We start from the raw sequence: 15,453 nt of genomic DNA, 5'->3' as shown, positions 1-15,453 counted from the left end.
TTGGTCTATTTCAGGTACATAAAGCACATCATCAATGACTTTAGTACCTAAATGGGTTGCAATAGCAATAGTTCCAATTCCTTTTGCAGGAATATGACCACCGTGACCTATCTCTTGCAATTCTTGTAGGCTTCAATTCTTTGAAAAGTTCCTTGTCATGAGTCATGTGATTGGTGCATCCAGCGTCAATCAACCAACTATCGCTTGAAATGATACCTGAAAAACAAGTTGCAACAAAGAGATAATCATTTTCATCTTCATTAGCGATTTGGGCATCTGCGTCTTGCTGCTGGTTTTGGTTCTTGCAAATGTCCAAGTTGATTGCACTTGTTACACTTAGCATCTGTCCTTTTCCAACACTTGAACGGTGAGTGGCTAGTTATGTCACAATGCTTACAAGGTGGGTACTTTCCCTTGGAACTTCCAACTTTGTTTTTGTTGCTCCTGTGCGCTGCAGCTTCTCCATTTGCTTGCTGGTGCTTTCTATTTTTCTTCTTTTTGTTCCTCCAACCATCTTCATGTTTGGTGGGCAAGGCTTCCTCTACAGTTGATTCTTGTCTCATAACCATCTGTTGTTCTTGCGCCTGCAAAGAGTTCAACAACTCTGCCAATGTGATTTTGGACAAATCTTTGGTATTTTCCAAAGAGGTTATGGTAGCTTCAAATCTTTCAGGAATAGTAACCAGAATTTTTTCAACAATACGAGAGTCTTTAAACTCCAAACCAAGCAATCTTACTCTGTTGGCTATGCCTAAAAGCCTTTCAGAGTACTCCTTGATGGTTTTTGACTCTTTCATCTTCTGCAACTCGAAATCTCTGATTAGATTCAGCACTTTCATACCTTTAATTTGATCATCTCCTTCATATTCAAATTTGAGATAACTCCATATGGCTTTGGATGATTTCAAAGACATAATTCGGGTGAAGATTGTAGCTGAAACTGCTGCAAATAGGCAAGCTTTTGCCTTAGACTTTTTGGTTTTCCTTTCCTTGTGATTCTTGACTTGAGCCATCGTTGGGTTGTCTGATAGTGGAGGAACGTCATAGTCATCTTCAACAGCCTCCCATAGATCTACAGCATCTAGGTAGGCTTCCATCCGCACAGCCCATATGGTGTAATTATCACCATTGAAGACTAGAGGTGCCATTGCTGAGAAACTTGAGTCTTCTTCCATGCTTGAAATTTTGGTGGAATACGTGGTGTTTTGGTGGCCCTCAACTCTCTTGAAAACTCACAATTTTTTTCACTCACGGTCCCTCAAGAATATAAAGCTCTGATACCAATTGTTGGTGTTTTAAGACAAGCTAAGGAGAGAAGACACAATAGAAAATAGAGAAAATATATCAGCGGAAGTCACTATTATATTTCCTCCATCCAACGTACATTTATAGAACTGGGAAATAACTGAAAAGAGAAAAAAAAATCTCAAATTCGAAACAGATAGTAAGTGATCCACAATTTATGAAAGTGGACTCACATCTCCTAAAGAATAGGAACTAACAATGACTTAGTTTTATTCAAACTTTGAAAAATTAAAACATAACATGGCAGTCCAAAAAGCAAACTTCTAATAGTAAGACCCATTTCCACAATATGTCAATGTTTTCGTTCCGCCACACCATTTTGTTCGGGAGTCGCTAGACATGAAATTCAATGTAGAATTCCACACTGATTTAAGTGTTCTAGAAAATATGGTACTGAAATTCACCACCTCCATCACTTTGAAATTTTTTTATATGATGATCAAATTGATTCTCAACCATTTTTTGAAATTTTAGAAGACAAGCATGAAAATCTAATTTTTTTTTCTCAAGGGGAATAACCATGTATACCGAGAATAATCATCAATGAATATTACATAGTAATGAAAATGCAGGAGTGCAGGCTATTGGGGTAGTCCCCATAGATCACAATGGATTTTTTCTAGAGGAATAGTAGAAGTTTTATTAAGATAATCCAAAGGGAATTTTGCAACTTTTTCCCATTTGGCAACTAGCACAAACATTGAACATATTGGTCCAACTAGCGTTCTTATTTTGTAAAACTTTTAGAATCCTAGAATGCGGATGACCCATGCTTTGATGCCAAATCTTAGAGGAGGCTTTGCTGATTTTTTTTCTACGCTTAATGCCTTGTGCCTTTCTCTATCCAATGCGTAGAGTTGTCCTTTTTTACGCGCCATTGCAAGAATTTTTTTATTGCTATCCTTTATCACAAAACCACTAGATGAGAACTCAAAAGTGCATTCATAATCATCAATGAGTTGTCCAACTGATAATAAATTATTTTTCAAATTTGGAACAACAAGCACATCTTGTAACTTTAGATTTCCACCGTCAGTTTTCAAATTTGCATTACCAACATGAGAGATTTTAAGGCAACTTCCATCACCAACATAGATTCCATCATGCCCACTGTATGGTTTAGCATTAGAAATAATACCTGGATCATTAGTCATGTGAGAGGTGGCACCAGAATCAGCATAAAGTTACGATCAACCTCTTCATTCATGTTGTTTATTGCAGCTAACGCCTGCGGGAGATCCTCTGATGCATAAGAGTAATCAAACCTGTGCCAACACTTCATTGCAGTATGGTTAGGCTTTCCAAAAATTTGACAAACTACATTACCTTCTAGTTTAGGAAATTGAAGTTGTCCATAGGAGTTGCTCTTCGATGCACCATTGCTCTTGTCATTTTCCTTGTGATTTTGATTACTAAAATGATTTTCTGTATGAAACTTGCTTGCAGGAGTGAAGCCTCGCTCTCTTGAATTGAAACGACCTCCAGCTAAGGAAGGCTTGGTTATGGTTCAAGGACAATTGGTTTGTTTCAGAATTAGTTTCTAATAACTGATCATGACTTTGCAGTGCCATCACAAATTGACTGAAGGTTGGATAAGGAGGATTTGTTAGCATGGCCACTCGAAAATCTTGATACTTCGGGCCAAGTCCTCGGGCAAACTGAAAAACCTTGTCAAGGTCGGAGATAGGTTTGTTGATGGCTGCTAGATTGTCACAAATCCGCTTGAACTTCCTTTGATATGCTTCAACACTGAGGGATCCCTTCTTGAGGGTAGCAAGCTTGTCTTTTAGGTGCACTTCCTGCTGCTTTGTTTTGGGAAGCAGTTGATCTTCTAAAGACTTCCAAGTATTGTATGCAAATTCAATTCCCACAATTAAACTCAATACTTCTTCAGTTATTACACCCAGAAGCCATGAGGTGAAGAGACCATCATTGTTGATCTATGCATTATATTCTGGATTTGGTGAAAACGTTCCTTCCTGATCTTCAACTAACTCCAATGGTTTGCCAGCATTTGTGATGTGGTGCAGAAGACCAAGACTTCGCACCAAGGGTAGAACTTGGGAACGCCAAAGGAGATAGTTTGAGATGTTCAGTTTGATTGAAATGAAGTTGGTACACTGGTGGAAGGATTGAATGGTGAGACTTGGTTCTACTTGAGAGCCCATTTTCAATGAAGTTTGTAAGGATGATGGCTCTGACACCATGAAGAAATTCAAGAATTGATAAAGAACGTTTCTTGTATTACACTGCCTATTGATACATTGATATAGTGTGAATCTAAGATAATTTCAGAAAGGATAGAAACATATTCCTAAACATAAGGAACTAAATAGGAATTGTCAACTCTGTTGATTGCCTTCTTGATTTGAGCATTCATCCTTTGATCGTGGCTTACCAAATCTTTTAATTCTAGGAATGGAAGATCCTACTGCCAATGCCTTGATTTCTGCTGGATGTGTTTCCTTATCACTTTTGAGAAGGCACATTATTGATGTCACTTGCTGACCTTATTGCATTAGGCACTACAGCAGGATTAGAAGAATTTTGAGAAGGGACAACATTAGATTGTGATAATATTGCCTTTATTTGACTTGGCTTGACATTACTTGCATTGGAAACTACAGGATGAGAAGAACTGCCAGGCATGATATTAGCAGCTGATAATCTTGCTTTTCTTTCCTGCAACTTGGCATTGCTTGCTGAGGTCACTGCATTAGAAACTATAGGAATATGAGAAGAATTGTGAGGAGGCATGATATTAGCAGGTGATAATCTTGCTCTTCTTTCATGAAACTTGGCATTACTTCCCAAGGTCACTGCATTAGAAACTATAGGAAGGTGAGAAGAGTTGTGAAGAAGCAAGATATTAGCTGGTCATAATCTAGCGCTTTTTTGACGCAGCGTTGCATCACTTGCTGCCTTTATTGCATTATAAACTACGGGAAGATGAGAAGAATTTTGAGAAGGTATGCTGGTAGCGGCTATGGTTTTGCACTTCTTTGACACGCCTTGACATTTCTTGCTGGTTTTATTTACTCAGGAATTGCAGGAAGATGAAAATTTGTAGAACGCACCGTATCAGCGGGCAAAGATATTGCACTTCCTTGAGGTGCCTTGACATTACTTTCTGTCTTTGTCGCCTTACAAAATACAGGGAGATGAGAGGAATTTTGAGGGCCTGATACTAGTTGGTGATAATGTTGCACTACGAACCGCACCAATGGGTGATGGATTTGGAGGCAGCCTGATATGACACATTGTTGCAATTAGATCAATTGTTAAGGGGAAGATCTGAAAAGGGCTGAAATGTTGGAGGGAAGACTTCTGGAAAACACCTATATATCAATAACTTCAGTTACCGCTGTTGATGTTCTGGCGAACATGCCTAATTCAAAAACTTTATTGGCTTACTTTGGGTCAACCCTTTTACCGAATTTACTATAATAGCAAATGCGTGGTGCACCATACTCAACTATACTACCGATCAAATCGATGTGGGAGTCACCAAAACTTAGAGCTTCTTCAAGTTTGCTTCGCTTCAACAGCCAAAACTTCACTATTCTATTGTTTTTGTTTCCACGCCGAGGTTTCACATGATCACATTAGATGCAGTCTCCCCCAGCCACCATACATCTTTCTTTTTTAAATTGTAGATTCTGTTCATATTGGTCGGAAACTGGGTTATACTCCCTTGACTAGTTAAAGCAGTTGACCTTATTCTATGATTTGTCATCAAAATTTTAAAATTTTGAAATTTTGAGGAAAAATAAAGGGGAAAGTTCAACAAAAGAAAAAGTTAAAAACAAGAAAGAAGGATTAAATTCAACCTTTTTTTTTTTTCAATTTTATTTATTTTTCCTTTTCTTTTTTGAAAATTGAAAAGTTTTTTGTTAGAATTATATTTCATTTTTGTTTGTGTTTTTCCCTCTCGACCATACAAAAGAATTTGAAATTGGTGTCTTTCGGTGATCAATTCAAAGCTTTAATATGCATGTATCAATGTCAATTAGTTGGACGTAGCACATTAATTCAAGCATGTGTATGTATGGTTATAATTAAATAATTAAGTGTAAAACAAATTAGAAATGGATCATGTGATTATCAAGTGTGAACTTAAATAATTAAGTCAAGCATATGCATGTTAATTTGGGCCACTTGACTTTTGGTGACCATATAAAATTAATAAAAGTAGCTGTATAATTAAATATAATAGCCTATTCAATTGCAAGAGAAGTGGATCGCATTTTGTAAATAACACAACTAATGAAATATAATATCACATTCAATTCCAAGAAAATGCCTAAAATTCTTTAAGCATTTTCTTAATTTTCAATGTAGTACTGCAAGTCATATCAAGAATAATTATATTTTTCTTTCAACTACTTATTTTTTTGTAGAGAATATGAAACTATTAAAGGTGGATGAATCCTATTATTTTCACTATATTCTTCAAATTCTTTTACTATGAATTTGTCTTCTCTATCAAGTCTTGTTACCTTTACATTGCAGTCATTTTCTTTTTTAATAAGAGCTTTAAATTTTGTAAAAGCACTAAACGCTTCAAATGTTTTCTTTGAAAAATGCATCTAGGTTTATCTACTAAAACTAACAATGAAGGGTCAAAAAAATATTTATTATTACCAGAGAAAGTTTATGAATTGAGTTGCATAAATCCAAATCAAAGAGTTCTGAAGGCTCTTTTGGTCTTGTAGTTGCTTCCTTATGAAAGATTTTACCAGTAACCATCTTTCACATAACTTGTTCGGAAGGTTTATAAAGAACAATCATTCATCTTTTTTTTCTTACTCAACAATTTCAATTCTTCAAAATTAAGATGTCCAAATCTTAAGTTCCAAATCCAAGAGAAATTAATGATACAAGATTTTACGTATTTTACGACATCATTTTGAATGCTCAACAAAAACATTCTATTTCTAGTCATGGACACTTAAACAATCAAATCAGCATCTTAATATCTTACGGAGAGGCTTTGATTTTTCATATAAATATCATAAGAGTTGACCCAAAATTATTGTTTTTTATTTTAAGCACATGATAGACATTCCATACGAATTAATGTCTTCCAGTTTTCAAAAAATCAGGATTTTACTTTTGCCTTCTAATGAAATTTTGGATGCATCTCCAAAAGTAACATGACCATTTTCTAATTAATCAAGCCTTGTAATCATATTTTTGAATCCATATATATGGTTGCTTATTTCAATATCACAATTATTTTGATTTCTTTCATTATCAAGATTTTTTATTATTATTATTCTACTTTAATGTCAGTTTTTTTCAAGAAATTGTTATAATTTCTTCATTTTTAATATCTCTTCATGAGCTTCTAATGATCTTAAAAATTGAACAATGACCATAGAATTAAATTTTCACACTCTTTAATGGCACCACAACAATATTATAATCAAACTTTGAGTTCAAGGATCAAAGTATTTTTTTAATGACACTAGTGTCATTCAGATTTTTACCATTTCTGAATAGCTTTACAATCGATAATACTCTTGAAAAAAAAAAATCGCATATGGGGATTCTAATTCTTTCATATTTAAACTTTTAGATTCTCCTCTAAGATTTTGATAGTATGCTTTCTTACCTTATTAACCCATTTATTCGTGTTGTGTAATATCTCTCATGTTTTCTATATGGTGGTTGCACTTGAAATCTTCTCTAAAGTATCTCATTGATTGCTTAATAGACGAAAGTATAGAGTTTTCTTGTCTTTTTTTCTTTTATTTTTTTTTAGTATATCTTTGTAACAATTTCTTTGATTTTGAGATAGAGTGATTTCATCTGGGGGTCTTGTAGTCCTTTACAACTCTCTCATACCTCTTGTGAACCATTTTTTTTTTTTTTTTGTCTTGATACTTCATTTACTATAATTGTTTTTGTTGAACTAGAGGAGATACATCCCACTTGTCATTTTTTTTTAATCGTTCATACCAATTTGTTAGACTAATAGGGTTGAAAACACAAACTATTATATAAAGAGTGATAAATAATTGAGAAAAAAATTGGAAAAAATTATCATCCTCTACTCTTGTTCTACCATGACACTATTTTTTATTTATGGATACTCACAGCTGACAAAATAAAAACCCTTTATAACAAAAATATGAAAGTCTTGTAGGGGACCTCAATTACTTGAATATAAAAATTAAATCAACCAATTAAAAATATTTTAATTGACCTTTAAAAACCAAATAAAATTCTAATATTTTGAAAATCTCACAAATTCAAGTGTCCTGTCCAACAACATTAGCATGTAAAAATATTACACTTTCTAAAAGGTGGCCTCAGTGACTTGCTAACATTATTGCATTTGTATATGCAGGAGCAGAATGAGAAGAATTTTGAGAAGGCATGTTATCAGCAGGTCAGAGTCTTGCACTTCTTTGATGGGGGTTGACAGTGCTTGATGATTTCATTGAATCACGCACAGAAGGAAGATGAGAAGATTTTTGAGGAGGCATGACTTTGGAGGCTGATGATATTGTACTTCTTTGATGCGGCCTCACATTATTAGGCAATGCAGGACGATGAGAAGAGTTTTCGGAAGGCACGAGACTAGCTGCTGAGGATACTTGCCTCTTTTGGCGTGGCCTGACATAGCTCGCTGACTCTATTGCAGTACTAGAAACTAGAGGAAGATGAGAAGGCTTTTGAGGAGGTGATACTCTTGCACTTTTTTCACCTGGCTTGACTTTACTTGCTGAGGTTACTACCTTAGGAACTGCAGGAAGCTGAGAAGAATTTTGAGGAGGTGCATCATTTACGCTTCTTTGACGCAGCCTGACATCACTTGCTGACGCAATTGCATTAGGCACAATATTAGATGGCGATAATATTGTCCTTTTTTGACGTGGCCTGACATTACTTGCTGACTTGGTTGCATTATACACTACAGGATGATAAGACTTCTGAGGAGGCATGATATCAGCGGATGATATTAATCTTGCGCTTCTTTCTTGCAACTTGGCATTATTTTCCGAGGTCGCTCTAGTAGAAATGATAGGAAGATGAGAAGAATTTTGAGGCGGCCTGATTTTAGCTGGTGAAAATCTTGTCCTTGCTTGACGCGTCTTGATATTACTTGCCGAGGTCACTATAGGAAGCTGAGAAGGATTTTGAGGCGGCCTGATTTTTGCTGGTGAAAATCTTGCCCTTCCTTGACGCGGCTTGACATTACCTGCCGAGGTCACTGTAGGAAGCTGAGAAGGATTTTGTGGAGGCCTGATTTTAGCTGGTGAAAATCTTGCATTTCCTTGACGCGGCTTGACATAAGTTGCCGAGGTCACTATAGGAAGCTGGGAAGGATTTTGAGGCGGCCTGATTTTAGCCGGTGAAAATCTTGCCCTTCCTTGACGCAGCTTGACATTACCTGCCGAGGTCACTATAGGAAGCTGGGAAGGATTTTGTGGAGGCCTGATTTTAGCTAGTGATAATCTTGCACTTCCTTGACGCGGCTTGACATAACTTGCCGAGGTCACTATAGTAGAAACTATAGGAAGATGAGAAGAATTTTGCAGAGGCCTGATTTTGGCTGGTGATAATCTTGCTCTTGTTTGATGCAACTTGGCATTACTCGGTGAGGTCAGTATAGTAGAAACTATAGGACGATGAGAATAAATTGGACGAGGAATGATTTTAGCTGATAATGATCTTGCTCTTCTTTGATGCGGCTTGACATCATTTGCTGGCTTTACTGCATTAGAAACTATAAGAAGACCAGAAAAATTTTGAGAAGGCATGTTATTAGCGGGTGATAGTTTTGCAGTTCTTTGACCTGGCCTGAGAATACTTGCTGACCTGACTGCATTAATAGAAACTATAGGAAGTTGAGAAGAATGTTGAGGAGCAGTTCTTTGACGCACCCTGACATTGTTTGCTGGCTTTATTGCCTCAGGAATTGCAGGAAGACGAGAATTTTTAGAACTCACCATACTAGCCGGTAATGATATTGCACTCCTTTGACGTGGCTTGACATTACTTTCTGACTTCATTGCCTTAGGAAATACAGGAAGATGAGTGGAATTTTGAGGCCTGATATTGGCTTGTGATAATATTGTCCTACTAACTGCAGGAAGATGTGATCGATTTGGAGGCAGCCTGATATGACGCACACTTGCAATTAGATTAACTGTGGAGGGGGGCTCTAAGAACTTCGTTCTCAGCAAGATGAGAAGAACTGAAAGGGCTGATATATGTTGGAGGGAGGACTTCTGGAAAACATGTAAGAACATCTACATGTCAAGAACTTCAGTTCCCACAATTGATTTTCTGGCGAACATGTGAGAACGAACATGCCTAATTAACCAACTTTATTGGCTTACTTGGGTCAACCCATCTAACGAATTTATTATAATAGCGAACACGAGGTGCACCATTCTCAACTACACTTCTCAAATCAATGCGGAAGCCACCAAAACTTGTAGACTTAGAACTTCTACAAGTTTGTTTTGCTTCAAAAACCAGCAATTCACTATTCAATTAGTTTTTTTTTCTTTTTTCCACCCCGAGGCTCCAGATGATGAGTCTTGAGATGCAGTCTCCCCAACCACCATACATCTTGCTTTTTTGAAGTTGTAGATGCTGTTCATATTGGTCGGAAAGTGGATTTTACTCCCTTGACATGTTAGAGCAGTTGAATTACTTCATGATTTTCATGAAAATTTTGAAGGGGAAAAATTAATAAAACAATAAGAAAAGAAAAAGTTAAAAACAAGAAAGAAGGATTAAATTCAACTAATTTTTTCTCATATATTTCTTCAATTTTTTTTGAAAAATCACTGTCTTGTTTTTTCTAGCTAGCACTCTGTAAATTAGTCAAAGCTTTGATATGCATGTACATATCCATGTCAATTATTCGGACGTAGCATAAATCAGAAGCGGATCATGTGATTATCAAGTCTGAACTTAAATAATTAAGTCGAGCATATGCACGTAATTAATTCAGGCCACTTGACATTTACTGACCATATAAAATTAATAAAAGTAGCTGTATAATTGGATATAATACCCTATTCAATTGCAAGGGAAATGGATGGCATAATTTGTAAATAACACAGCTAATGAAATGTAATAACATATTAAACTCCTGGAAAAGTGGATCTTGTAACTCGGAATAATGCATTTTTTAAAATTGACTTAGATTGACTTTAGAAAAATAATATGTAGATGCCCTCGTTATATAATCCTGGATAGCTTGTCCATGGCATGGTAAGTATTCTTCTTCCATTCTGAGGTTTTTCACCAATTCTTTCTACTGTATATTTTGTCCACTGTGGAGAAGTAACTTGAGGAATTCAGGAAATTAGGAGTTCGTTGTTCTCGGTTCTTCCTTAAGGAGGTAACTATTTGAACCCTTACTAATTTATAGTAGTTATTAACGTCAAGAAAACTGGGGAAAAAACGTTGTATTAATCAGTGGGTGGTGCTACATATCTCTTCTACATCTTTCTCTTTTATTCTCAGCAAGAAACATGATGATCAGTTGTAAAATTCTGCACATTGCTTGACAATAATATTAGCTCAACCTGTCTTCTCTAATATTCTTTTTGACTATCTATCTATCTATATAACTTTGAGCTTGAACTTTTGGGCTCTGTTAGTTTTGTCTTTGCATCCAGATATTCCCAATTCCTTTATGATTGGTTTGCTTTGGGGGTTGGGACCATACAGGAACGACTGACGATTCTTTTTTTTTCGTCTACCTACTAGTGCACTTTAATTCTTCATGGCCTTATTTCTTGAAAAAGATATTTAGGTAAAGGTTGGAAGTAGCTTGAGTGATCATGACATGACTGTGACTACTGGTTAATTTCAATTATAATGGACAAGCGTAAAAGGGTAGATATAAATTTGATTTATAAATTTCTATGTAAGAGAATTATTGGTTGGATTGATTGGAGGATGACTGGAGGAGGGAATCAGGAGAAAGAAGGTAAGTAATATAAGAGCAAACTTAATAGTGTTGGATCGTGCTAAAGCCTTGGTTGTTGGCATGACGATCTTAATTAATTAGTAACTGATTGGCTATCAAGAAACTAAATGCTGCATTCTCCTTGTTTTCTAGTGCAGAAAGCATGTCTCTCCTAAATAAGGTGAAAGGAAATGATATGCATATACATTATATATTAATTATATAAATGTTTTCTTTGCCTTAATCATAGTTGAACTTACCCCATCAGGGAGTTCACTTCACCTCCAATGGCAAATCTGATGGAAGAAGAAGAAGAAGAGGCAAGAATAGATGTTGATTCTATCCGCAGCTCACAAGCACAAGATGGACCTGAAACTGAGGTTGTGACTTCACCTCAACCGATGTCACCTCTAGTTCTACTTTCCGGTAGGTTATCTTATTCTTATTCTAATCTTTAATGAATTTGTCCCATTTTTATTAACTTTAGAAGGTCTTATGCATGACTATTTGTATTAACATTGTTCATACATAGAAGCTATACCATGGTCAAAACAATAAGATTGAAAAAATATCGGTCTGCATAAAGCCACGGCTTTGGTGATAGCTCCCCACAAGGTTTCACATTAAGAGGCCAATTCAAGCCAGAGTTTTGAAGTCAATGAATTAGAATCTGTAAAATGTATTTGAATTAAAATGTTTGATTTGAAAATTTTCATTAAGGGTGCATGTGTTACTGAGATGCTTATCTTGATGCTTGAAACTTACACAGGAGAAAGATACCTCTACCTCACTGTGTGCATACCTCTTTATGGAGCGGCCATGAAAGGTGACTGGAAAACTGCTGAAGGTATTTTTAAAATGTTTCCACCAGCAGTGCGCATGACCATCACACAAGGAAGGGATACAACCCTACACATAGCTGCTGCGGCAAAGCATGTCCAATTTGTTGAGGAGATGGTGAAAATGATGGAACCGAAAGACTTAGAACTTCAGAACAAATATTCAAATACTGCTCTTTGCTTTGCTGCTGCATCAGGAATAGTGAGAATTGCAGAGGTTATGGTGAAAAAGAATGAAAACCTTCCAATGATCCAAGGTGGTGGTGGAATGATACCACTCCATATGGCTGCTCTATTAGGACATAGTGAGATGGTGCGGTATCTCTACAACAAGACTGTTCATGAACATTTAGCTCCTGGTGATTGGGTTGGTCTACTTAATACATGCATCAGTACTGATCTGTATGGTGAGTAAATAATTTTTCTCTCCTCATCCAGAATCACCCACCAGCCGGTTAAAATCTAGGGAAAGGCATTGTCTTATATAATGCATAGTCTTTGGTTGCATTACCAGAACAGTATTTTTTGAGTAGCAAATACCACCAGCTTTAAGCACTTTCTTCTCCAGTTAGGTTTTGCAATCATGGAGTTGGTGAATCACTTAGCAAACAATTTTTTATTCAATCACTATATTTTATTTAATTTTTTAATTACTATTCCAAGGTTTTGATTTTTGATAATTTTTGTTTTACTAAATGCTTGCTTAAACTCACCGCCTTGCATGTCCACAAAATGGCTTCTTTGGGGAAACTATATGAAGTCAACAAATCAGAGCAGCAATTCTTTATTTGTAATATTTATTCATGATGCAGATGTAGCCTTGGACATATTGCACCACCACCCAGCATTGGCTGTAGAAAGAGACGAGAATGATGAGACTGCATTGCATCTCCTGGCTCGGAAGCCTTCTGCATTCTCTGGAGGAGATCAGCTTCATATGTGGAACACTTTCATCAATTCAAGCAAGTTATTTTCTCTTTCTTTTGTTGAGGTTTGAAGTAAATGGCAGCTAAACCTAACAGTAAAATCAACTACCAACCACTATAAAATTAAGTCTACTTTGGTGGATGGTGCTGCATGGATATTAACCCAAATTTAATTAGCTTTTAATAGCACATCCCAACAGGTACCATTATAGTTGTTTAATTTCTCTCTCAAGCCTGAATTCATGAGCTTGTCCTATGTTGTCATACCATATTTGATGTCAAGCCAAATCATAAACACAAGCTCGTTTCTAATGTTGCTATTGTTTTTGTTGCCACTGTTTGATTTTGGAATGGAAATTAATTTGCTTTACACTGGCAGTATCATGTAACAAAGAAGAACAAAAGAAAAAATCGAAGCAAACCCAAGCCCTTCGACTAGTCAAACACCTTTGGCAGCAGGTTAGACAACGACAGCCCTCCGAGATTTCAGATCTGATCAGAAGACCTTCTCCACTTCTCCTTGTTGCAGCAGAATTAGGAAACACCGTCTTCTTAACAGAGCTTGTTGGCTCCTATCCTGATCTCATATGGGAAGCAGACAATGACAACAGAACTATATTTCACATTGCGGTTTTACATCGCCGTGAGAGTATCTTCAATCTTATATATGAGATAGGCTCAATGAAGGATTTGATTGTGCCATATAAAGATGATAATGATAACAACATGTTGCATTTGGCTGGACGAAAGGCACCCCTACCTCAACGCAATATTGTATCCGGAGCAGCTCTTCAAATGCAGCGAGAGCTATTATGGTTTAAGGCAAGTATCACTTAACAAACTCTATAATACTCTTTTTGCTATAAAATTTTTGTTTATCTTACAATTTGAAATGTGGTAGGAGGTGGAGAAGATCATGCTGCCTACATACAGAGAAAGGAAAAACAAAGATGGTAAAACACCCCGGGATTTGTTCACCAAGGAGCACAAAAATTTAATGAAGGATGGAGAGAAGTGGATGAGAGGAACAGCTGCTCAATCTATGCTTGTTGCAACGCTTATAGCCACTGTTGTGTTTGCTGCAGCCTTCACTGTACCAGGTGGTAGCAATCAGGATACAGGCATTCCTATTTTGTTGAGAAAGAAATCCTTCATGATATTTGCAGTGTCGGATGCAATAGCGTTATTTTCCTCTTCAACTTCAATACTAGTGTTCTTATCTATCTTAACCTCACGCTACGCAGAAGACGATTTTCTCGAGTCATTACCCTCTAGGTTGATGTTTGGACTCATAACACTTTTCGTTTCTATCATATCCATGATGGTAACTTTTACCATAACCTTTTTCCTAGTTTTCGGTCATGGATTTGCATGGGCCCCTATGCTTATTGCAGTATCTGCTTGTGTGCCAGTCACGCTCTATTTTTCACTGCAATATCCCCTTTTGGCAGATATATTTCGCTCTACATATGGCTCTAGGTTTCTCTTTCGACCCAGTAAGCGTATGCTCTACTAGTGAAGTTCAAATTTTGCAGTGAGAAACTTTAATGGTTAAACAACTTTTCCTTTCTAGTTTTGTTCCATCAAAGTTGTGCTTCATTTTTATGTAAGGAGACTTCAATCGTTTTTCTATTTTAGTGTGTTTTTTCTCAATTCAAAAAATTCGTCAACATTTATAAACTTCATGTATCAAACAATTGTTTTTCTGTTATTCATCTTCCTAAGCTTTAGAACATTTTCAAAATGAAAAATACAGTCAAGTTCTATGGTATGTTTCTTTTTGCCTTAGTTGTTTATTGTTTACTTTTCATGTAAATATCTGATTGATTTATTTCCCTCCATGGTTTTTATCAACCCCCCTCAAGTTGGCAAGTGGAATTGGATGAACTCCTAGCTTGATGTGTTGAAATCACGTTTTCCACTTTTAAAAATGATGTCATCTTACAAACCAAGTAGACAACCATTAATAGTTATAGCTTGTTGTACTCTTCATAATTTTATTTGTAAGTGGACTCAAAATGATGTTATGTTTACACAACGAGAAGAAGAAGAGCTTGAATTTGAAGATAAAGATGGACGCTACAATCGAAACAAGTCATGCAATGAATTTATCAAATAAAGTAGCAGTCACTATGACAACTTATTGATATTGCATTTCATAGTAGATGTGGAATGTTTATATTAATAGTTTGTAAACATTAGTCGTTAAATATTTGTATTAATATTGGTGCAAAGACGTGAAGTATGAAAATTGTTGAACTTTTATAATTGACTTGAAGTACTTTGTATGTATTTGGTTTGTAACTATTTTGCTAGACACTTTTAATTTAATATATCTTTTTGGTTTTCCTCTTCAAACAAAAATGAATATTAAAACTATTTTCAATTTTATAGTGATTTTTGTTTCATTGGAATAAAAAAAATGTATAATAATTAAAAA

At 35.9% G+C, this 15,453-nt stretch overlaps 2 protein-coding genes across 2 annotated transcripts; one reads left to right on the top strand and one right to left on the bottom strand.

Moving 5' to 3' along the window:
- Positions 1 to 7,703: 7,703 nt before the first annotated feature.
- LOC132253803 (uncharacterized) lies at positions 7,704 to 9,329 on the bottom strand. Its single transcript, XM_059736913.1, has one exon. It carries the CDS (start codon positions 9,327 to 9,329, stop codon positions 7,704 to 7,706), a length of 1,626 nt encoding a protein of 541 aa, XP_059592896.1.
- Positions 9,330 to 11,535: 2,206 nt separating this feature from the next.
- On the top strand, positions 11,536 to 14,529 carry LOC100254801 (ankyrin repeat-containing protein At5g02620). The gene is made up of 5 exons (XM_019223278.1): positions 11,536 to 11,674; positions 12,018 to 12,494; positions 12,900 to 13,049; positions 13,393 to 13,835; positions 13,915 to 14,529. Exons 1-5 carry the CDS (start codon positions 11,536 to 11,538, stop codon positions 14,527 to 14,529), a joined length of 1,824 nt encoding a protein of 607 aa, XP_019078823.1.
- Positions 14,530 to 15,453: the final 924 nt, after the last annotated feature.

This window comes from Vitis vinifera, chromosome 1 (assembly GCF_030704535.1).
Source record: "Vitis vinifera cultivar Pinot Noir 40024 chromosome 1, ASM3070453v1".
Lineage (NCBI taxonomy): Eukaryota > Viridiplantae > Streptophyta > Magnoliopsida > Vitales > Vitaceae > Vitis > Vitis vinifera.
The sequence above is the reverse complement of the archived record's forward strand: the minus strand, read 5'-3'. Positions and strand labels throughout refer to the sequence as shown.